This window comes from Ammospiza caudacuta, chromosome Z (genome assembly GCF_027887145.1).
Source record: "Ammospiza caudacuta isolate bAmmCau1 chromosome Z, bAmmCau1.pri, whole genome shotgun sequence".
Taxonomy (NCBI): Eukaryota; Metazoa; Chordata; class Aves; order Passeriformes; family Passerellidae; genus Ammospiza; species Ammospiza caudacuta.
In genome coordinates this window covers 13,843,415-13,869,089 of record NC_080632.1, presented here as the reverse complement: position 1 = coordinate 13,869,089, position 25,675 = coordinate 13,843,415, and the positions used below count along the sequence as shown (strand labels likewise).

General features: G+C 37.3%; 1 protein-coding gene across 1 annotated transcript in view; it reads left to right on the top strand.

The window, feature by feature from the left end:
* The window catches only part of ZNF608 (zinc finger protein 608), a 78,370-nt gene that overhangs the window by 11,996 nt on the left and 40,699 nt on the right, over positions 1-25,675 (top strand). Inside the window, exon 2 of the mRNA XM_058824121.1 lies at positions 21,344-21,599. Within this exon, the coding sequence (XP_058680104.1) occupies positions 21,344-21,599 (256 nt within the window). The remainder of the gene's footprint in view (positions 1-21,343; positions 21,600-25,675) is intronic.

Here is a 25,675-nt window from a genome sequence, read left to right as displayed (position 1 = left end):
AGCAGAGATTAGCACTCTAAAGCCTGGCATATTGATGTCAGCAGCCGTAATAGACTTTAAATAGGCTTGCAGAATTTCATTCGAAGTATATGGCTGAAATTGAAATGGCTAAGTACCTGTCATTTCTAAATGAGATTTACACCTGTAAATTTATCTATCTACTTACAATACTTTACTTATTTAACGTATTAAGTATTGAAAACATACAGACATGTTTTTTAAAAAAAATATTTAATTGTCTTTACTGTCGCACATTGAGGCAGTAGCCTGCTAATCCTGTGTTGTATATAGAAACATCTCCATGAAGACAAACATATACACGTTGTGTTCTGGTTTTAACCTGAGAATGTATTTTCCAGAAAGAACAAAAGCTTAAAAATAGAGGTAAATGAAAATTATCTCAATGCCATTTTCTCTTGAGTCGTCAGTGACTTTTAACTGCAGCAATGAAAAAGCTAACATGTTACTTACTTCTCTGAAGCTTTCACTTACTCTGGCAGACTCCTGTGATTCCCAACATCATTCTATAAAGAAACTATATTTGCAAACATTGTGAAATGCCACAGTAGCATGGCTTCTTTTTTTTTTTTTCTCATACAACATCAAAGTATTTGAGGTTCAGCTTTGTAGCCATGGTGAATCACAGTTCCTGTGATTGTCAGTTGTTGATAAAAAAAGTACACAGTCAATTAAAATTTGAGGGAAATATATGTATTTGTAGTTTACAATAACTGACTTTTTAAAGGCATGCTGAGTGAATTACCAGGCCAGTGCATAAAAAAACACCCCCTCACATCATCCGCATGTACACACATATAAGCATGCAACCACACATTATTAATTTTTCAGGCAAAAAATCACAGTGCTTCAGAGAAGCATTAAATGCTTTTGTTGATAGCTTATAGTTTTATAAACTCTGAATGAGCTTATTGCCTTTTAACCAGCACTAAATAATAGAAGAACCTATGAGCCTCCACATTGGACAGCAGCCAAGCAGCTAAAGAAGGAGAGGGAGGAAACAAAAAAGCAGTGAATGGCTTAATTGTAGAGCAAATCATTTGTTTACAGATTAAGACCTATTTGGTAGCTAAATCCTATGGACAAGGAGGTGAAAGAATGAGGCAGTAAGGTACAGGAAATGAGCTTTATATTTTGTGCCTAAGTCTTGCTATTTTTGCCTGCTCTTGAAGCAGAGGAGGCAAGGAAAAAAATGAATTGTTTAACAGCAAAGACTGCTGAACAAACCACACATATTAAGTAGGAACAAAAGAGTGGGAGAAGGGAAGTGTTGGTGCACTTCCGTGCTGACAGGAACCTGACAACTGGAGCTGCTTCCAGCTAAGGGGCATCACTCTGTGGCAAGAGAGCTGCCCTATCTTGTTTGCCTTTTGAATGGCATGGGGGAGAAATGCTTCTATTAATTTGAGCAAATATAATACATTTTCTTGAACCTCTCTCCCCATTATGCCATTTGGTTTGCTCACTAGAACTGCCTAGCCCCCTTTTTTCTGACTTGCTTTTTCTCCTCTCTCCTTTTTTAGAGAAAGTTTTTTTAATAGGCTTTTGTTTCAGTATCATAATTAATTAGTTGACAGTTCAAATGGTTAAGAAGTGCTTGTGCTTCCTGCTTTATTGTTGTACAACATTTTTTAAAGACCTACTCACTGGTGGCCTGTAAATTTGAAGATATCATTTTCATGAGTCATTGGTTTAAAGATCAAAGCCAAGAAAGCATTATAGCAGAAATGGAGTAACCTCTGCAGTAAATGTTGTTTAAGCTTCTTCAGTTAAAACTCACTTTTTCCATAATTTATAGCCTTCCAAAATTCTTACCTTCCGAGTTGAATTTTATATGACTTCTTCTCTTTGTCACTGCTGTGAAAATGAATTTACAGAGTTAAAATAAGGAAATAGGTCCATAGGTCATTGAAAAGAAAACATATTATTTTACAGAATATCCCTGCAGTTGGTATCTTGGTTGGCAAAGCCTTCTGAGAAAACAAGTCATGATTACTTGTGTGGAAAGAGGCTTTGATTTGATCTGATTATGAACCATCTGAACATTATGTTTGGTCTCTGTAAAACAACTGTTCCATTATTTGTCTTCAGTGGCTGTAGTAATTTGCATGGGGAAAAGAGTAGATAAGCTAAGTTTGGTAAGTTGTGTCTGGTCATCTCTAGCAGTAAAATACATTTTTAATTTGACTTAACTTATAATAAAAACTTAGAATAAAATGGACAGTATTTTTTTCCTTTGGCTAGTGGAAAGTTTGTGTAAAGAAAAATCAAAAGATGCAAAAATTTTTTGTTTTTCAGTTCTTTGAAATCCAGTATGAGAACAGGAGAGTTTTTAGTGTGTAATTATACTGCGTAACTTTTGTAAGGGGACAAGAAAAAAGTTAATGAGTTTCAGGTGCGACCTTTTTAAGTGCTTGGCAATGCTGTGCCTTGTTTCTTTAGGTATTGCTTGATTGAAAGTCACTGATGGATATAAAATGATGAACTCTGCTAATGTATAAACAAATGCAGAGCGTGTTGCCGGTAGTTGTGCTATTCAGAATCTCTCTCCCTCAAGCTAGAGTCTACTAAGTAGCAACCTCCAGGAAAGTATTCTTAATAGCGTTTCTTGTTACAGATTTAGTTTCTGTTGCATTTCCTGGTCACAAGAATGAGAGATAGCGCACAGAAAAGAGCTCCTAGCTGCATTCCCTACCAGCAGGCCACTTCACCCATCCCATTTTTAGGCATAGAAGGCGATGGCTTTAAAATGAGCAGCAACATAAGCATTGACATCTCTGCAAGAAGAATGCTGCTGTGGAGGTTATGTAAGAATTGTGTCTTTTATATGCAATATATTAATTATAAACATATTTGTGTATGTTTACGCCCCTTTGGGTACTCCCTAGGCTCTGAAATGACTGTGTCTGTAGGAACATTAAACCAGGCTGTTATCTGATATCTGTTTGGTAAAATGAGCATTGACATATTTGAAGTGATTGAAAGCAGTGTTCTTAGTGACTTAGAACTTTACATTATGTGCATGGTACTGTGATTTTGTTCACACTGTACTTTAAAACCTGTATAATTGACTGGCAGAACTATAAAACCAGTTTGTAATAAGATATTTTCTGTAGGAAAATTTAAGGCAAAATGGTAGTAATTTTTGCATCTACTTGCACGTATAAAATTTCCTTATTATTATTGCTTCTATTAGATACCCTGTTGGTAATCAGACTACAACTGAAAAATTATAACATTGAGATAACAAATGAAATTTCATAAATTTTCAAAACAAAAGTACTCTTGTGTGTGTGTGATGTATGTACGTATGCAAGCTTAACTACCAGTAGACAAATTCACTCCAGGGTAATCAATGCAGTGAAGTAGGACCATATTTTTTTTTTATCAGTAGTACCTTACCAAGTGCTTGATATACTTAATAAACTTGTTTGTCTCCTTGGCAGAGTAAAACAAGTTTATTAATTAAACCAATGATTAAGCAAAAGCAATGTTGCCCTGAATGTGAGTCTTAGTAAATTCAAAAGGAAATTTGCATTCTAAATCAACAATTAGACAAAGAAATAATTTAATCTTCGGATTTGAAGAAATTTGATAGAAATTCGTTTTAATTTTTCCATTGTTGTTCTTATACTGGAAGCCAAGGAGCTGGTAAAAAGGAGCTGCTGGCACTTTAGCTCATTAGGATAACAATAGTTCTGGATAATATTTATGGTGTCATAAGAGCTCATCTTTCTTATAATTATGTTTATCAACTTTTAATTCTTTCTGGAAGAGCCGTGCTAATACAATATTACTTTCAAAATGGAATAGGCAGTGAGTGGTGTAATTTGCACTACCAGATTTCACTATTTTGTAGGGAACAAGCCTTTGCTAAGTTTAAGTGTAGAGGTCAGAGCAGAATTTTCTCTGTCCTGTTTGTCTTGCCACTGTTGCACAATAAGTCACTGTGTTTGCTTTGTGAATAAAACTCAGCTCCGCGGATGAGGAGTGTGAGGCTTCTGTTGTTCGTTCCTGTACTCTCAGCATTTTCAGTGTTTTGACTTGGAGAAGGTCAGTTGATATGGAAGCTTCAAGTCAGTGTACCAGGTTTGTCAAGTAATTAGGCTAATTTATTTTAGTCATTACTAAATTTGTAAAGCTTTTGCTAACAGATCAGGCTATGAGAGGAGAGGAAATATTACTTAGAGGTCAAATTATTCTCCTTTTAAATTGCAGCTTTATTTAAAATCAGGCTTGTAGCCCACTTTAGAGTTGAATTACTGCATTTGTTGGTTTGGAGTGAGAGCAAAGCATCATTACATGTCTTTAGAGTAAGAAAAGATATTTCCTTTGGTTTGATCTAAGTTAGGCTGCACTCAGAGGAACCAGTATATCCAACAGTAACTCCTCTTACAGCACTACAGAAGTTCTTCAGTCTGGCTTTTCCTCTGTGGAAGTGGGTTGTAGAAAATCTTGTTTTCTTCAGTTCTGGACAAAAAACATTGTGGTTTTGCTGAGTTCTCCCACAAAAGGTTTGGCATAGTGCTTATGCAAGAGTGTCTGGACCGGTCTTGGCTGTACCTTAGTCTTTGCATCTGGCTAAGCAGTGAAGCTGTATCTGTGGCGTGGGTAGAAATGGAGCAGTGCCAGGACAAAACTGGAAGCTGATGATCAGAGCATGCCTCAGCCTGCAGGTATCAGTGGAACAGTTTTGTTAGGTTTCTGAAAATGAAACTTGACCTATAATCCCATGTGGGGTTCTAACAGCATCTTCCCAGAATACTACCAATGCGTATCACTTAGGAGTATTTCTATGAGGTGGAACAGTCCCTAGACTGCTTCAAGAAAAGGTCCAGGTGATCCACAATAGTGTGTTTTCTAACCTAGTGTCCACGTTGACTGTGGTGAAAGGGGAGGGTACACAGACAATGTGAAGGGAAAGGCAGTGATCTCCAGAATAGGTGTGGTGGGGCTGGTGATAAGTACCTAGCTTAGATACCCTCACTTCTATTTACATCTGCTGTTAAGGGATATGTGACTGCAACTTAAGTCTATTGAGTTCATCTGGGCATTTAGACTGAGGTTTGGGATTTTCTAGATAAACAGAAATTTACTAAAAAAGCAAGCATTACATTGCATGCTTTCTTCATGAAAGGCATCGCTACTTTATGTATAATTCTTTCTCCTCTTTCCCATAAGATGAATGATTATTTGGACTTCTTCTTGAATTTGCAAGATACTTTTGTTCCTTGCACATTGTAGTACCTTTTAATATTTTTCCTATCTTATTCTACATTCAGTGTTAGTAGAAGGGGTGGAATGTAAGGTGAAAAGTTTCCTCAAGACTCCCCTCTTCATTTGACAGGTTGTATATGGAGTAAAGTCTCTGGTTCCATGTTGTACTCTGTCTGTCTCCCCTGATGTTTCTGTGAACTTATCAGTTGGTTACTGAGAAAAGTATTTCCATATTAATAGGAAAGTGTGTTGTGAAACCACAAAAATGTACCGAAGTCTCGAAGGTAAGCTGTGTATCTGGAACACTTTGTCAGGGCTTTCCTTTTTTAAAAGCTTTCATTAATCTGCAGGGACGGTACTTGTAGAAACCTAATTGCTGAAATCCCTGTCTCTGTTTGCTCTCCTGCTTTGGAACTCTCCATTTCTTTAGCATCATCTCTTTAGCAACATTTGAAATTCTTATCTGGTTGTCTGATGGCTAGGTGCTCTGGATGTAACCAGGAAGAATGTCACAGATGGTGAGAAGGACAGATTTTTTTGGGCATAATTGTTGGAGCTGTAACTGAGTCACTTGAGTCACTTGATATAAGGGAAGCTCACTCAGATGGAAATTCACACTAAGTTCTTCAGGGGAACCTCTTTTATTTTTTTTTTGGCAGAGGTGGAGATTGAACATCCGGTCATGTGGAGTTTGGGATTTGTTATTGTTGTTTGGTTGTTATTTGTTTTGTTGTTGTTGTTTGGGTTTTTGTTGCTGTGGTTTTGTTCTGTTTTTGTTTTCTGGCCACTGTTTTCATACCACCAGACTCTGGAAAACATTTGCTGTAGCTGGCTCGAGATAGGAACAGCCTCTTCTTTATGTTTAACAGTCTGTTGCTCCTTCATTGGTCTGTCGACTGTCTTCTGTAGCCAATGAATTATGATTAACCTATGGAAATAGGTAAGTATACAGTTACTAGCACAAGGAACTGCAGGCTCCAGGTGTGACATTCTTTTCCTCTGCATTTAATACATGTTGGGTAGCTTTCCATAAGGTATTCAGTGATGAGGAAATTAAAAATCACCTCTTTGTAAAGGAATAGGATGCAAGTGAGTGTAAGCCTTTGGCAAGGGAAAGAGTCTCCCCACTGACTGTGTTGCCCATCTTGTGCAAAAGCACAAAAATTACTCTTGCCTTATTTCTCTCTGTGGCCTAGGCCAGATACTATTGATGGTGCTGTGTTAAATGCTGAAATGTAGCTTCTCAGTAATGATTATAAATCAACAAACATTTGTAAGTTCCTTCCTGTTAGATGTGTGTTCATAGTGCAGAAAAAGCTATGGCACTAATTTCTGAAGAGTTAGTTTTTCCTTCAGTATGTCAGCATATAGACGCTTATGGGTGTAATTACCTGGATTTCAAGCTACTTTACTCAAGAGAAGCCTAAGAAACACAAGAGATGTGTATTGACTGTATAAGTACTGAGAACTGAAATCAAAACATTATCTTTCTTTCCTGGCTGCAGTTAACCTCTGGTTGAACTCTTAACTACTCAAACTGGCACCAGCCCCATTTCTTCCAGTGCTTCCTTATCCAAATTTGTACATACAGATATGTGGGAATTACAAGGACGATGACAGATGCCATTTACAGGGCAGCGGAGGGGTAGCTTGATTGACCTGATCTGAGAAATGCGCTTTAAAGTAGTTGTAGAGACAAAGGTATTTAATGCGTGAGCCAAACAAGCCTAGCACTGACAGCAGCTTCCAGACGGTTCTCCTTTGTCTAGCCTAATTAAAGATCCAGAGAGTCGTTTTGTACGCCGTATATTGTGCTGAGAGCCACAGTTACTTCCATAAAACTAAGATTAAAGAAGTGTGCATAATTGCAGGAAAGATTTTCGTGGGATGGGTGTGGCCGCGAATCTTGAGCGTAGAGAAAGGGAGGCTGTTTCTGGTCTGCCTGCAAAATCTGTGGTTAATCTAGGGGATAATAATATAGCCTTTGATTATCAGTTTCAAAGTACGGTGACGTACTGTTTGTTCCCAAGCTGTTAACTTTCTGAAAAGTCACTGCATCTCAGTTAATTAATGATGTTTATAGGATCAGCATGTTGTTCAATAAGCAAATCCTTCACGTTAATTACAATGTGAGTGTTATAATCTTAAAATGCAGTTATCTGACCTTTTGAAAGAACGGCTCGTGTGCGCTAGTCTATGCCACTGTTATATTGAATTAGAAATCAAAATCTAATAATGAGTATGTTTTCTCTCTAGTGAAACTAAATGTGGAGCTCTTTTCCCTGTGTGTCACTGCTGCTACAGTCAAGTGTGTTGTCAGTATTAAATTTTAAATACCACCTCCTCCTCAGCGTGATGACCCACCCTTAAGGGGAAGGTGGGTCATCACATTCACTCATCACCGCTGAATAAAGTTGTTTTTGATTGTAACTTTACAGATTAGCAGTTCCTTAGTTCCCATATTGCACTCCAAAGCACAGGGGTAGCCTAAAATGGCTGCAGATTATGATGTATGACTGCTCTTGTGAAGCTGCAGCTGTGAATCTCAAAGAGGATGTAACCATGCAGAATCGCTCTTTTAGATGGTCATTAGCGCTGCATAAGTACAAGCCTCTTTTTCAGACAGCATTTATTCTTCACGGTTCTTCTACTAGTATGTGATGGCAATGTCATTTGCCAAGCATTGAATAACAATGAATGTTTTATTGAAGTACAGTATTCTGAACCAGTGCTTTTTTTAAGCTGTTTAAGTGCTTAATTTTCGTTTGACTGCTCCTTTTCATGCAAATGTGAGTGTAGCAGAAAAATCCAATACATCCTTCTCTCTTGTGCTTGTGATGTATTGGACTAAGCTGAAGGCTTGTGTGAGGCAAAAGGAAACACAGCATAATTTATCAGTTATCCACTGGCATCCTATCCTATTCCAGTTTAATTGTCTTTATTTTGTTTAGAACAAACATGTGCAAAAAACCAAGCAGAACAAAAAACACACAAAAATTTTCTGTGGGATACTAAGGAAAAAAACAAGTCAAGGAACAGTCTCTTCCTTGCCCCTAAAATTGCCCTCAAACAGAGGGAAAATGAAGCACAATATTCTTTTTTTTGGAATGAAAAGTGGAATTTGGTCCAAATATTTCGATGCATGATGATTTCACTCGTCTTCCAAGGACCAAATTGCATTTGGAAGCATTATGACTTCATTTATGAAGGACAGGTTTTTAATGTGGTTAACGCCTACAACTTTGGCAAGATTTTTTTGAACAGGCTAGCACCTCCTTTTGTCATTATGAGGATCTGAGGGAAAGCTCATGTACCCAATGTGCTTTGTCCTTTGGAACATCTGGCGCCTTGTTTTGATTTGTGAGCTATCTTGAAAATCTGGCATCAGTTCTGGGGTTTAAGTTCTAATTAAATAAAGTACACCGTCTGGCCATAAGCTTTGCAATACACTGAGGAAAGGAAGAAGGGGGGAAAAAGTTATCTTCATTTTATTGTCAGAGGAATTGAGATGGTGAGACCATAGAGTTATTGAAAATGGTCAATATATTTTGATACTGAGTATTTCCTTCAAAAGTGGCTTTTAATGCCTACATACAGACCAAACCAAATGTGTCTGTGATCTCAGAATTCCTAGGTTTTAAGACCACAAAGCAAGTTCTGGCAATACCCATTCATGATATGAGCATGAATATTAGCCATGCCATGCCATAGTGCAATGCATGATTGTATCTATTCCTGTATTATCATGACTCTTTACCATGGTTTGGGAATGCAAAATCATTTTCAGCTGTTTGAGGGCAGAACAACAGATACTTTGTTTGTTCTATGGAGCAGTAAACAAATACTATCAGAATTCAAGTGCTGTTTTAATTTTACACTAATTTTAATAAAACACATGGTCATTCTCTTCTAATTATAAACAATACCAAAAGCAAGTGGTCAGTCTTCAGGAAATATTCAAATTAATCCAGTCTAGGGTAGCTTAAATATATATTTCGTTACTGCGTAAGAGAGAACTTTCTATGTCATGCCTATTGAAATCAGAGAAGGTTGTTTGTCCAATTCTTTTTGCTATTTTTTCCTCTATAGAAAAGTTAGGTTGAAATATAAGAATGTGTATGAAGTTCTTTGTATTCAGACATCCACTAATTCTACCTCTGTATCTTGGGTGTATGATTTTTCCAATATCTGTATGTGTGTGCCTTCTTTCTCTCTCCTCAAACAAGCAATGCATCTTCAGGGATCTTTGATCCAGTCTTTTGTGGTTGGCCATTAGTCATATTGATTCTCTAGTGATAAAGGAAGCTTTGTTCTCAATGCAGTTTTAACAGTTCAGCATCAAGGTCTGTCACAGAAACACTGTTGACATCAAAGAATTCACAAAAATGTGTAATTTTGCAAAAATATAAACTCAGTTATGTGTTGCCTTTTATATTTGAGATAGGGAAAGGAAAACTGAGCAGGTTTGTTTTAATGTCCAAGAGGAAGAAAATTCCAGAAGCAAATGAAAAACTAGCAGCTCCCTCAAAACTGAAAAATAAACGTCCTCAATTTCAGTACCTGAAAGTAGTATTTGAATTACTTTGTTCACAGGTAGGCTTTGAACTAAAATACTGTTTACACACATACCAAGAAGTGTTGTCAACTGGCGCACTTTTTATATTCCCGCTTTAATCCATTTAATCCATCCAAGAGTCAGTCCAATGAGAAGGAAAGCAAAAGCAGCAGAGGTGTAATAAACACTGATTTAATTTTTACAGCACAGTACATTATAGAACTATAAAATTGTGTGATTAGCCAACTCATTAACACTATCTTAAAGCAAATAAGTGTTTAGAGCTTGACACAGTTAGTGCTGAAAACCTTTCTAATAGTAAATTTGAAAAGTAACCAGTGTTGCTTGGAATAAAGATTGTGCTGCTGTGCATCATCAGGAGCTCAGTATTAGGGCTGTCATCCAATTATTCCATTCTAATGCATTCCCTGTTTTACAGCACTTCTGTCTGTACTTTTTTGACACTTCCTTGAGAGTGGTGCTGGGTAGAACCTGCAGAGCACTTTGTACAGGACTGCCACAAAAATAACTTAATTGATTTAAGTACTGCCCTCCACTTTATAAAAGGGTTTCTTTTCACTTACTCTTTTATCCTGCGTTTATTAGTAGTGACTTAGGCAGCATAGTTTGAGCCAATATAAGAGTCATTGTGGTCACCTAAAGTCTGCTTTTCTGGTAGAATCCTATTGATCCAGATGCTGTGTTAGTTGTTTATACTCTTAACATTTTCGGTGATGATTTAAGAGATATAATCTGAAAATTCCCATATTTTTGTACAAAGACTGCTCATGGACTTCTTTCTGAAAATGATGTATTTTAGCTGGAAATTTAGAAAGTCTTGGCTCCTTTTGAAAGAGTCTAAAAATAGATAAACATTGTCTTTTTAATTTGCTGGATATGGGCAGGCCACTCCTGTGAAACTAAACTCATGTCACTTGGTGCATTAACTTCAACTTTTGGTATTGGTTTGTATTAGTTCATTATTCAAATTTGAAGGCAATGTTAGAGGATACCTGGAAAATAAATTTACTGTGTCAGCCAGCTTAACAAAAACATAACCTCTTAATAAATTTAACTTCTTTGAATCAGATCTTTTTTCTGGAAATTAGCAGTTATACAGTGGTTGAATCACTTTCTTGTTTTAATGCTGTCCTTACAAAGTTACTGCTTTGGAAGAGGTCTGCCTGATGAGTGTTTTCTCAGGTTAGCTTTTAAGCAATTGAATTGCAAGATCACATCATAGAATGACAGAAAGAGGGAACACACTGAAATTAAAATCTTGAGATATTTTAGGGTGAAGCTCATAGCATGGTGTTCTTTTTCCCGTATATTTCAGATAATTTTTTAAAACAAATCTGTTCCAAAACACATCTAGGACAGGAAAAATATTTTTTCTAAAATTGTGTCAGCCATTAAGCTACAGGTGATCCATCAGACCCTTAAAGAGCCTGTTTTTTTTGAGACATTGCTTTTGCTATGGGAAAATAAGTATAAACCTGAGTGAACAAGGGGACTCTTACACAACATATTAAGCTATGTGATTAAGCTCACTGATGCTTAATCAAATGAATTTAGGATGTTACATTTCCTCAGCACAGTTGCCATCTGCATGTGCTGACAGAATGATTGTGGGAGAGAGTTCTGTGCCCTTTGGTGTAAGGCTCACATGGGAGCTGTGGTTCCACCTCTGCAGAAGCTGATTTCAGACTGAGCTGTCACTGCCACACTTTCTCATGGACCTTGTGCAATGAACTGACGCGTCAAGATGAATACCACCAAAAGTATGAGACGAGTTGTGGGATTTAGGTCAGATCATGCAAGATACAAGACTGTACCCTTAGTTAAAATTGTCATTTCAGGTGTCCCTGGGGCAGTAAAACTGTGGAAGCCAGTATTGCCATGGCTGCCTGAACAGTCTGGGACTGATACCTCCTTAGTCCAGCTGTTTACCAAACGAGGAGCTCCACAATACCAATCTGTTTATTGACATACTTGGTGCCTTTACGTGCTTCCTCGAGTAGTTAAGACCCTCTTAGCTGTGTCAATTTTACTTAAAAATATGCCATCCTGAAGCAGGATATGAGATGTGTGGTACTCTGTGTAAGAAGCATGAAGGGAATGATTGTCTGGAAGACCACAGCAAAGTAGGAACTTTTAAAACTGGTTCATGTCAGAACAGAATATATATTCTGGAGCTGTGCCTAAAGCTACTGGCTCTGGGACAGTGAAGAGTCTAAAAGGTTCCTGCTTCTTGCTCCCTCTTTGCTCAGAGGTTAATGTCTGGCAGTAACTGTGATAGCTTTTATAAAGGTAGCTCCCCACAAATAAATTCTCTCTTCCCTTAAATACACATTATTGGTGGATCTGATTCAGGTTGTTTGCAGCCATGCTGTGAAACCTCTCTATATTTAGACCCTTGAGTAGAGTCCAGAGAGGGAGGACAGTGAAGGGACTAAACCATCCAGCTAAAAGTGCTATATTTAAAATGTCAGCAGCAAGTTGTTTGAGGTCCACCTTTATAGGTATGTTTACTTTTGTACAGAGGAATAACTGTTCCCTTTGGAGTTACATTCTTGGTTTGTTTCCGTTCATTTATATGCATGAAGGGTAAATCTCTAGTCAACCACACTCCATAGAAGTCAATAAGAAAGGTGTAATTGTGGATTTTTTTCCCCCCCACATATTTGAAGACACTCATAAACCTGAAAATTACTTGGTAGTATTTCTACTTAAGTTTTTCAGAATCATTAGCAATACAGAGTAATGCAGTCTGGCTAATATGTATATAATGGTAAATAGATCTGGTTTTGAGGATGAGAAAAGTCATCAAACACTTCTGTGTACGGATATTCATTTCCAAATATCTGAATAATAGTTGCAGGATTGATGCATTCAGGAAAGCAACACACAGAACTTGTCGCCTTTGTCCACCAAATAGAGCTTTTCCAGCCTTTCACAACTTCACATATGTTAATGAAAAACATTTTCTGAGAAATTGGCAGCTTCATGCTTTGTAGCTAATGCCAGCTTTTTTCATGGACCAGTTCAAGGCAGAGCAAAGGGAAAAATGCCTTGTTTTAGTGCGTGAATTACTCTGACAAGCTTTCACATTGCCCCTCCTCTTATTAATATTCTTTTTGATGTGAGCTTGTAAAACAGAGGATTGGCTGTTAATCTCTGGGATCTCAAGGGCTTTTGGCAGTGGCCCATAATTGATGTGTTCACATGGCTGTTGTCTGACTACTAATGATTAGACAGCAGTGTTATCTCCCAGCTAAATCAGTGTTGCTTATAAATCACACTTGATAAAGTGCAGTTTCATTTCTTCAAAGGTCTGTACATGTCTATATAGTTTGATACAACTGCCAGAGCCATTTCATGATTTCATGACATCTTAGATTAGGTTTATTTTTATGAGCAAGATATTTGAATTTTTACCAAGTATTCAAAAATATTTCTTTCTGTTTGTCTTTGTTTTGTTATGCAATGGGTAAAATAGAAAGGATATGCACAGTTAGGGCAGATCATCCTAGAAGGTGCAAATAACTGGAGAAAATATCACATGAAAAGCGGAATGCTTGGACTGTCAATTTCCTTTGCTCTATTTGAACAAAAAGGGAGCTTTGTTTGTAGTATGTGTTGATCATGCTGGTACACTATAAAAATAGTCTATGAGAGTGTAAGAAAAGACACAGGCAAACACAAGGCAATTCAACAATGGCGTCTGGGATTTTCTGGATAAAATGAGGGACTTTGCATACCTCCCTTCTTTTTCAGCAGCACAAAAATGAAAAATCCTGACTAAAAGTCTTAAAATGCAAACTTCTCTCTGTGTTTGCCCTCCTAGAAAGCAAGCTAATGAGGATCTTGAGGTACTAAGGCAAAATCAACAGGTAAAAATGTTGTTGAGATAGGGACATGCAAAGAGAGATCTCAAGGTGACCTGAATTCTGAGTCACTGAAAGGACAAGATTTGTCTGTCTATTAGGTAACCTCTAATCAGATACTTGGGTGCTGATAGTGTAGATGCTCTCGTGAAAAAGAACTAAGAGAACACTAAATCTGGGTTTCTCTTCTCTGCCAAACTGAATGGCCTCAGAGTTGAGGCAAGTAGGTAAGCAAATTTTGAAAGTCATAATACTGTTTTCTTTAAATAAAATTAGGACACAATATCCTACACTAGGTAGTGTTTGTAGCTCATACTGTGAATATTTAAGGTCTAATTAATACAGAAAAAACCCTAACTGATATGGCTCCTACACCATATAAAAAAGCAAAAGAGAGGGACTTCTGAGGCAATAATACAAGAATATATTTGTCAGAGAATATGTCTTGTCTAAAAAGCCCAAGGTTAAAAATTTTAAGGTCTGTAGATAGAAATAAATATGGGGCCATTAAGCCAAATGGTCAATTTTTGGAACATGCTTAAAATGCCATCCATAAGAATGTAGGCAGGCCCATTAAAGCTTTTGGTATACATAAGTCATCCAGGAACTTCACTTCTATTTTGTAGGATTACAGAAGGTCCATCATCACCTTTTGGAAGAGAAATTTAGACAATTTTTCTTAACAAAAAAATATTGAATTCAGGAAGGAACTGCCTTGGTCATAATGTGTGCCGCTCCTCACTGGCAAAGTGAGTGGTCAGCAAATGTGTAAAAGGCACAGTGGGCTATTGACATGCAGAAAATCAAAAAAGTACAACTAGGCTGTTTGTCTTCTGAGTTTTATTGCCACTTTATTATACATTGTACTGGAGTCCTGGAAAAAATCACAATGTTTCATTAAATGTCTTCTGTATTCTGGAATGGCTAAAATGGCCACTCTTCCACCAGACTGTGGTTGCATCATCAAGTAACTGAAACCATCAGTGGAGAATTTCTGCTTTGGAGTCATAGGTCATTATTTGTTTGGACATTAGGAATGAAAATTTGGAGTGGAGCAGTTAAATGATAATGCCATCAAGTTAAACATTATCTTCCTATATACAATTGAGAATGAGAAAATTATCCTTGGTCTCCTGTAGTCTTGATTTGTCATGGAGCAACCATGCTTCTTTTCTCAGGTTGAAGTCTCTCATATATTATAAATAAACATAGGAAAACTGAGGATAGTATTTATTTACAATGCTATGAGACCTATTAAGCAAATAGCCTATCTATTTTCAGGCTCACAACCCTGAAAGTTTGAGTGTAGCAGAAACTTTGGAATAAAAAGAAGTGATTGTCATTGTTAAAATGAAAAGCTTCTAAAAGCTCATATAACTTAATAAAGCAGTATCTAACCTTCACCATCAAGTAGACATGCCTTGTTTTTTACCATATTCAGTTTCATGACAGTGATAGATACTGGACATCATTACACAGTTTCTATCTAGCCTTAGACAATACAGAGAAATTTCTTCCTTTACTGTTCAGAATAAATTCCTTTCTTGATTGTAGAATAGTATACCTCTCTACACAGGACTGATATCCTGATTAAATTTTAGTACTTGTTCTTTTTGTATGAAAGCTTAGTGTATGAAAAGCTTAGTGGTTGACTGAAGAAAAGTTTGGAAGTGCAGACCGACCAGGAGAAATCAAGATTCAATGCAGTAAAGTGTTTTAGGTACAATTATCTCAACGAATGTGATTTACATAGGCTGAATGAGGAGAAATGTCTCTACAAGAAGTGTGCAGCTGGTGATCTGGGCATCCTCCCAGAACTCTGCCAAGCATTAGAGTTGACATACAATTTTTCACAGACTCAGCCTTGGCAAAAGGCTATCACTGGCAGCTGTCAAATGCTAATCTCTCTCACAGTAAAATGGGTGAATGGCTTGGGAAATCCCACTCATCTGAGCTAGAACAGGAGATCCAAGAGAGGATCCAAGAGAGGACAAGGAAGTTTCCTTGCCTATTCTTCAGCACTGTTGCGCTGCATTAGACCAGACCCTGCTCAGAACTTTGACTTTTCATCATAGTCTTAATTAATACTGTTCTAAAAATAAAATACTAGCGTTATCATGTCTGTGGAGGTGCTGCAAATCCATAATGTCACGTAGTCACCTGGAGTCTGGGGAGGTCTGGAGGTCACCATATAAAAAGAACATGCAACTGTCAAAAGATGAGTTTGCAGAGTTAGTGCTGGTTAATGTGGCTGATGCGAGTGACAGAGAATATCTTTGGTACAAGAGGGGCTATTCTTCCTTTTTCCCTGTATTGAAAGCTTAGTAGCAGAATAAGTTTTAAGTAGCTTTTTTGTTTTGATTTTTTTGGGGTTTTTTTTTGGTTTTTTTTTCCTTAATAGCAACTGTTCAGAATATTGAAATCATTCCAGATGTGAGTGATTTGCTGCTTTACTAGGAAAAAAGTGACAGTTCTACTAATGTCTTTTTGCCCTCTCCAACTACTCAGCTGATTGAAGTGGAGAAGTTAATTTTGAGAGTGGGAAATACTTGGAAACTGCAAGTAGATGCTACTTGTGTTACTCGGTTCAACACAATCACACATCAAGTTCCTTGCTCGCGGAACAATATTTGTAAAGCACAAATATTTTAAAAGGAAAATATTATTCTCAAACAAAGGTTTCAAAGTATGATATTTGGATGAAATTTAGGCAGTTTGAAGCACATTTGTAATTCTTTTATATTTAAGCTCTTGTGATTCTCAACTAAGTTCACCAAAGTAATTTTCTTAGTACCTCTGACCTTCCTGAGCTTTGAACCTAAAGTGCGTAACAGATATGTCTGTCCTATGGCAGAAATTCCTTGCTACATCCATGTCTTACAGTATTTATTTTTTTCCTGTGCTGTCCTTTATGGGACTGACCTTTTTACCCCCCAAGAGTTTGATGCAGAATATTTGAAGAAAACAAAATATCAGTTCTGTTAAGCATGATGTCACAATGCTTCTGAGTTGGCCTCTGATGCGATTTACAGGCAAGAAATACTGAACTGAGATGCAAATGAGATCTTTGAGACAAAATGGAGATTCTTCACATGGTAATTCCTGTTACATGGTAGAATATGAAGGAATAGCTTTCAGTTTTGAATATGTAAATTCTCTGGGGCAAGGTCTGTAGCATGAGGAGAGTTATCTGGAAGTGCAGACATGCTTCTGAGCACACAGACATTTTTCTCATGTCACATTCTCCCATATTTGTTCTCTTCCAAAGCAGTTAGGTTAATTTCATTAAAATTGCTTCTGATTTGTGATGCTGTGCATGAGACTACACTGAGGTCTTCTGGAATCATGTTGCTTTAGAAAATTAAGATAGAGGCAAGTATACTTTATGTATAAATAAGCTTGTTTCCTTTTCACCTTAAAATCTAAAGAAAGCAATTTGTAGGATTTCAAACTTCCAGATAAGGCTGAATTCCTTTATTTCCTGTTTTCTTTTCCAGACATAATGATTCTGTGATGTATTAATTCATAACTCTAAAGAACTTGTCAATGTAATTTTCAAGGCTGGAAGTTTCTTAGTCCTTTCTGCCTTTATGTTGCTGTCTTCTAGAGGGAGGATTTAGGTTTGCAAAGGGCCAGACTTGGTTTTTTAGTTAGATCCTATAATAGGATTCAGATCTTCCTTTCATACTCTTTCTATTAGGCCAGACATTCCCACTGGGAGTGCTTACAGTAGATTTTTCTTTTTTTTCACAATTTAAAAAGTGGTGATTTCTGGGAAGAGCTTGTACTTAGCCTGAAACCTGCTCTTCTGCCTTTCTCCTGGCTGTGTTGGTGGATGGATTTAATGGCTTTTTTGGCATGTACATTTCAAAATCACCTGGTGCATGACGCTGCAATAGTGTATGACCCACTTTGGTCTTAGATAGGTAAACTATGTTATCATTGAGATATATCTTCAAAGACACACCTTCATTAAATCATGAAGGTGAGTTTTGATACACAGAACTTGACTCCAGCATGTAAAGTGCCTGAGTAACTGAATGGCAATCTTACTTTTTAGAAAGTCTTGCCTATTTCATGTTGGTACATTACTTCCTTTTTCTTTCATGTGTGCTTCCTCCTACTGATGAATGTTATGCAGTCACCAAAACAGACCTTTTTTTTTTTTTTTTTTTTGGTAAATATTCAGATAAAGGATTGCTCCGAGGAGCAGTGGCTATATTGCTTGGCAGGCAGCCTTCATTTTCTGTGAGCTTTCTGCTACTAAGCATCATAGCTCCCTGATACGATCAAACACTTGGCAGTGGAAAACTGCCACGAATAACACTGCAGCTTTGTAGCCTTTGTCACCAATCAGCTCTCAAAAGCTCTTGGAATTAGGTGAAAAAAATATTGCTTGAATATTTTTATCTTTTTGTACTCCTTTGATTGTGTGTCTAAAGAGAGCATCTATGTAAATAGCCTTCTTCAGATTCAGATTTTCAATCTCATATTGGAATCTGTTGTGTGATAAACAGCAAGGCTGCTGCTCAGTATGTGCCAACACCTGGGAATAATAACGAAAAAATAACAGTGAGAAACTGCAGAGCATCTGTTCTTGACATTAACTTTCCTCAGTTTGACAGACTGCCACCACCAGATGTTAATCTTATGTGCCTTTTTTTCCACTGGAGATGGCGGCCTTCCTGCCTCTCTTTGCCTCTAATAGCTTACATCAGTGCCCTTTGGAGAATTCATGAAAACAATTGTGTCACCACAATGATCTCTAAGAACCACCACTTTGCAGTGCTGTTATGATTATCAAGCAAGATGGGTTAATTTTAAAACATGGAAATCTGGAGCAATGTTTAAGCTTATTGGTTTTTTTCTTGTGGCTAGGGACATACTTGTGCAATGAACCTGTATCTCAGAGACAGTAAGTGTCCACTTATTTCTCCAAAGGTTTAGTGTTTTAATTCACACAGAAGCAGTCCCATTTAGTGCAGACGCCCCTTTTTTGGCCTTGTCCTGAGTGAATGTTTCCAGTGGAAAACATGAACATTTATTAGCAGGTCTAAATAAACCAGAACTGAGCACAAATATTTGTAACAAAGAACTTAATAGGATACACTGTCAGATCCATGCTTTCATTAGCTCCCCCTCACTGTTTATAATAGTCAAAAATGGAAAACGCATCTGTCAATTTAGCCTACATTCATTTAAAACATTGGCTAGTTTAGTATGACCACAGAAAACACTTAGGAATTTTCTTCCTCTGGTTTTGTGATAAGTCTATTTTATGGAAGAATTATGTTCCATATGTAGTAGGAGGTTTTGCGCAGCTTTACAGAACACCATGTAAACTATCAAACAGGCTATTCATCAGCATTTTTTGGGTTTATAATGGGATGTGGTTTAGCTTTTCCTAAGTGCTAGGCTCCATTTACCTGCCAGCTACTGAGCCCGGTTCTCTTCTGGTGTGAGGCAAGGTATGTTAAGAACTCCTAAATGATGCGGGGGTACGCCCTGACCCGGTTCCAGTGACAGAGCACCCGTACACAGCCAGTGCCAGAGAGCAGGGCTCCGTGCCATCCAAACGTGTGCCTCCTCTTGGCATCAGGCAGCAGGGGCTGCAGAGCACAGGATCAGTGTCTGCCCACGCACAGCAGCCACAGCTGTGATTTTGTGTGATGTGTGCTATTAGATACTGCAAGTAACAGCTGCTGCTGGGGGTCAGTTGATATTTGACTTTCCTGTGTGCATTCAAGTCTGCTCTGCAAAGCTTTCTGCCTGTGCTTTAACTCTGCAACTCTCTTGGCATAAAGAGAAGAATAAAGACATCATTGCTTGAGTCTTGCATTGTTCTATGTCACAGGACCTCTGCTTTAACCAGTAGAATTTTGATGGTATTAGTAGATTTTTACTCCTTAGGGACGCTTTCAGTATTTATGTTTTGTTTTGGTTTTGGTGTTGTGGGGTTTTGTGGTTGTTTGTTTGTTTGTGGTTTTAAAATTTGTTTGGTTTTGTGTTGTTTTGTCCATTTGTTCTAGGTTTTGTTTGGTTTATTTGGTTTATTTGTTTGTTTTTTCACTTCCCTCTAACCTGAAAGTTTCATTCTCAATAAAAAGAATCCCCTCTAAGGAGAAATACTTTGGAGAAGACTGTGGTTATAGGTCCTTCCCCTCTCCTGCTTAGTTCTAATGTAGTTGAGGTCAGAATCTAGGCTGGTCATACAAAGATCATGCAAAATATTTTTCCCAAAGTTATTGAGAATTATTTAGCAAGCATAAGATTTGCACACATGAATCAAAGCCTTGGTGCTTAGTTTGCTTCTATGCAATGCTAAAAAACCCAGAATGGTTACAAAGGCCAATGATAACAATTGTTACAATTTTTAAAAAGTTCTCCCTAATTTGTCATTTTATGTTTTCATTACAAAAAGTGTCCATCTGATGAAGTGGGCTGATCTGTGATACATGTGTAATACCTTTTAGTCTGTCCTTTTATTTGTATCCCCGTTTTGCTTTACAAGCAGGAAAATTAACTTTGTTCTGTGTTATTATACATTTGAGCAAAACCTGGATGATGTACAGTGCGTCATTGTGTCTTCTCTGTTGAGTCTTCCTATGAGGTCCAAAATTAAAAACAGCATGGTCATGGAAGACATTTGATCCTCTATTTCAATGCAGCTAAAAAGCAGCTATTTTTAAAAAATCATTAGGTTGAAGAGTGATTTCTTTGCATGATATCTGTGATCCAATGGGCCAAATGAATGTGACTTCCGGGGGTTTAGCTAGTTGACTGGGCACTCTCATATCCTCATCTAGCTGTTTTTTATGGGACAAGGGACCTTAGAGCCAGAGTGAAATATTGAAAGCCCTAATACAGAGAATCTGCTCCTGGGTAGACTGTAAGTTGAACGGGAGAGATCACTTTGTCAGTTCATATGTTGATATCGTCTCTGTGAATTGTCTTGTGTTCCAACTGATTGTCTGGCAAGATGCATTCTTCTAAATATGCATTTTGGAAACCCTGAGAAATTACTCTTGTAAAAGTCCTCTCTGTTATTCCAAGTAGAAAGATCTAAATGTTATCTGTAATGTACTAGGTGGGTCATCCTAATGTGTTTTAAATGATCAGATGATAAGAGATTGTATTTGCTGCCATATGGATATTAGAATTGTTCCAACCACTAATTTATCTATGATATACATGAAAGAATAGCATTTATGTCTTTGTACCTGTCTTTTTTTTTCTGTAAATAGAAAATGAAGTTCCTGGTTCACAAAATTAATTTCCATCCAGAAATCAATCTCTGTCAGTGCCAAGAAAAAAGTAAACTTAATCCTTGTTTTAAAAATTTATTACTATTTCATACTAATAGTCTATGATGACAGGGAATAGTCTAGTAGAAACTTAGCAAGTTGCCTTGTTTAGCATGTATAATAGATATTTTTGTACTTAATTTTTCATGTGCGGCATTTGGGCTAATGCCAAAAAATTTGAGCTCATAAGACTGAAATTACCTGTGGTACACCAAATCCCTACATAAAGAAATGCAATCTTGGCAAACTGGACTTTCTATTACTTTAAAAAAAAAAAATTATGTATTTTATTTCATATTATATTATTTTATTTTTTTTAACTCTCACAGCACCATTATAGTAAGTTTGTCTGTTGTTTTCAGGTTGATCCCCTGTTTACAGTGCCTGCACCTCCACCTCCGATTTCCAGCAGTATCACACCTCAGATTCTGCCTTCCTACTTTTCCCCATCTTCATCCAATATTGCAGCACCAGTCGAGCAGCTTTTGGTACGGACACGTTCAGTGGGTGTAAATACTTGCGAGGTTGGAGTAGTAACAGAACCCGAATGCCTTGGACCCTGTGAGCCTGGGACCAGCGTGAACTTGGAAGGAATTGTGTGGCATGAAACTGAAGAAGGTAAATTATTTTTTCCATTAGGTTTGTCTCTGAGATGTGTTGGCAAGGGGGTGTATGCTCTATCTGCCTGGGTGCTGGCTAAAGGCTTGCTAATCTGTTGGGACACCATTATATTCTATGGCAGTCAATGCTTTACAGTTCACTTAGTGAGCTCTTATTTTAAAAACAAATGGCAGGTCTTTTTGTTATTTAAAGCAGCTATGTTTTCCAAATGACCTACCGCGTAACCCTAGCTAATAATAGAATTGTTTCCTCTTGCTAAATTAAGAAAAGCATATGAAGAAATGGCTAATAGAAGAGCATAAATGCCCTATTTAAATGAACATCATGAGGGGGTGTTTATGTGATGGGAGTGGATATATGAATAGTTTAGATGAAAACTTAGCTGAATATTTCAGCTGATAAGAAATACCATTATTACATAACAATAGAGGCCCCAGAGACCCTGCAAAAATTCAGTGTCATGTGATTATTTTTGCTTTTTGGTTATCTAAAATATGCTTTAAGAGGAAAGCTTTCAGCTTTGAAGAAAAGTGTTCCATGTGGTGAGGAAGTGCTATGAAAACCAGATTGATTTCTTTAATATCCTTTGAAGACATTTGTCCGAATAGGAGTGCTGGAGAGCTTTGGGGAACACTAAACATTGATTTGCTATGATTTACTATGATTTAGAGCAAAGTAAGTAGGAAGAGGATTATGCTGTGATATGCAGATTTTTCCATTTTGGATTTCAAAAGCTCTTTATTAAAATTCCAGCTTTCTCCTGCTAAAAATACTGCATGTGTACACTAAACTTCTGCAATTTTTCATATAATAATAGCAGATGTTTTCATTTATAGCTGTGTGAAAATCTTTCTTTTGAGGATTATTTTATTTTTAGTGATCTACCTCCCTCAACAGTGAAAACAAGATTATTTACAAAATGATATAATGACAGAATACAGCGATGCAGTGCTTCATGATAAATCCTGACATGCTTCAGACCGTATGCACAATGGCATTTCGTCCTTTGCAGTGATATATAAGACCTCACCAAAGTGCTCTACGCTGTCCTCTCAAAAATCAATAGAAAGAGTCAGATTTACTTGCTTTTATATGCTTTCATCCATCCATCTTTCTCTCTGTGTATGTCTACAGCAGATTCATAAGGTAGATTGATCCTTTTAGATTGTTTTTAAAGCACAGTATAAATTCTGGTTTAAAATATCCCTGCAGAGATGACTGCCCTTAGCAACTCCAATCTTTCTTGGCTGGCCTGTATTAACCAGAGTTGGAATGTGTGGGTGTTAACTGTGTTGACATGAAAGAGCAGTAGCTGTTAATAGTGTTATTCTTGCTGAATAAACTAAACTTCTGACCCCCACTGAATTTAAGAGGCCTTCCTTGCGAAAGGTTTGGCACTAGAAATGAAGTATTAAAAAAAGTGCATTCTGGTCAGGGTGACATTCCATTTACCAGTATCTCAGCACTCTAGTGGTTTTAAAACTCTTGTTAGTTAATGGAAATGAACTCCCTTAGCCTTTTCCTAGTTTTGTCTAAAACCATTTTCTGAAATAACTCAATTCAGTAATGGTATGTTTGAGTGAAACTGTTATGAGGGTGCCTGTTTTCATAGCTTTACAAACACTCTGTGTACAATATGAGTGACTACAAATATAGATAAAATGGGATTCTAAAATACTCTAGAAATATAGCTAGAGTGTAGATTAAGAGACTGAAGATAGTTGATATATCATATTGTGTTGTTTGTACCATGCTCTGTTTGAGTGTTTCAGATCCTGCTGACTAAAGAAAATAATACAAATTTGACTGTTTTATCCCAGAGTCCACAACCAACACTGTATTAAGAAAAATGAGTTCATAATGATGATTTGCATTTTAATTAAGTTTTTGATGTTTGAAGCACACACATAAGTACCTATTTATGTGTTTTCAAGCTTTATGACTGGTTCAGGAAAGCAGCTATATAAAAGCTTGCATGGGGCCATTTCTGCCAAATTCTAGGAAACAGCATACAGATGGCTCTTCTTTTTGCCTTTAATAGAAAAAAAATATTATCAGATACTGATTTTCTCAAGTTCTGATTCTGACTTTAGGGCAGAACACAGCCTTTCCTGAACTGATGTAAATCCACCTTACTTTAACCAAAGTCTTTGTAACTAGGCACATCTAAAACCATCTGGACATTCATGATGACATACAAATTTTTTTTGTGATTTTTATGTTTCTTTAGTTTTCACTCCCTTTACTGCTTTCCAAAAGTAAATAAAAACGCCCATGCAAAATTTCTCTGGCTGTCTATAGTATCTTATAGCTCTTAACATAAAACAATTTAAACAAGCTAAGGAAGGTATGAACATTTCTAATCCTGGCTTGTGTTTTGACATATTTGAATTATTTTGTATCTAATTTAGCCACTCTGTAAAATGAATTATGGTGTGATAAGGAGAGGCTTGTAGGCTGGCTGCATGAGTATAGGAACCAAGTGTGCTGCTGAGCAGCCTTTGTGTGCTGCAGCAACGAGTTGTGGGAATGCAAATACAGAAAGGATGTGGTGAATCACAGTTATTACAACAAAAATAGTAGCCTGAGTGGAGAAAGATAAAATCAAATAGTTTATGCAGAACTCATTATTAGCATAAATGTAAAACATACTTCATAAAAGAGAAGGTATATACTGAGAATTCCTGCTATGAAGCCATCTGAAGTAACCAGTTTTATGTATGTTGAGCAAGTTGTCACAATCTGTTGCATTTGTTCTTTGAGGTCAGCAAAAGGATAATGTTCAGGCTTATGAGTCATATTTTTAAGATAATCTCTTCAAGGGTAGGGGGCAAGGGAAGAAAGCAACACTTGATTTCAGACAAAATTCTGAATGATCAAAAAGGGCATTGTTGCAGCTCTTTTCATTACTTCCACACCACTTTATTTAGTTGACTTGATTTAATAAATTAGACTGACTATTTTTCCCAGCGTGTTTTAATCTTTAGAGGTGTAGAGGGCAGCTGGCATCTGAAGCCTGTGATATTTAATTACAGGGGGTGGTAACAAACCATAGGTGGTTACTCTTAAATGACTGAGTTATCACATGGTTTTCACACGGGCATTTCTCAGCTGCTCCACTAAGCTGTGTAGTGTTTAATTGCTTGTATGTACGCCATAGGCATTGTCATCTGCATAACAACCTTGTTTGGATATAACTTGGTAGTGTGTCCAAAGTGGTGGTAAAGGCTGTGAAACAGAGCACTGTCTGAGGCTATCCTGTGGGAGAGGAAGGAGAAATTATTATGTGGGCAAGTCAACCTGAAACTGGCAGCTGATGTGGATATTTGACAGCCGAAGCTATCTGCAGTAAAAGTCCTTCACGGAGAGCAGCTTGGTAGTGTTAACTGGAGTGCGTGTTTTGGTTTGTTTGATCATTCTGATGTTCTGGGAAACAGCTGCTGAAAGTCTATTGATATACTGAGAAAAAAAAAAGTTTATCTTGAATCAGGTACTTGCTAAATTGTGTGATTATCTTCTGGGAAAACAATTTCTAAGTGAGCAATAATTGTTGCTTACTGCCTGGAGGAAATAAAAATGACCCAGAAAAAAGGGAAACCACCAACCAACTTTCTAAATTGCTTAGAGCCCTCGGTTTTTTTCGGCTTCTCACACGCAGTTGCCCTGGGTCACGTCCTGGTTTTAGTTCTGCATCTAGTAGTAGAGTCTGCCTTTAGGTGGGAACCAGTTGTTCTGATGGTGTCTTTTTTTCCTGAAAACTGCGTAGGAGACAGCCCTTGCTGCATTTGTGTGCAGAACAGGCTGTCTGCATGTGGTGAGATTCTTCCTCTTTGTGCAGAACAGGTGCAACCTGCTGTTGTACAGTAACAAATAATGGGGAAATGACCTGTGTTTTTTAATCAGTGTTAGCTTGTTGGTCTTTATGACCTGAAACTGATTGCCAAATAGAAGAAACAGGAATCTGCTGGATCTCAGAAGCCTGATGGGATAATTGATAGGGTATTCCAAATTTGTCACAGCATCAGTTCTGACACTATTTTGTAGAAGTTTTAGAGAAATTTAGTAGAAAGGAG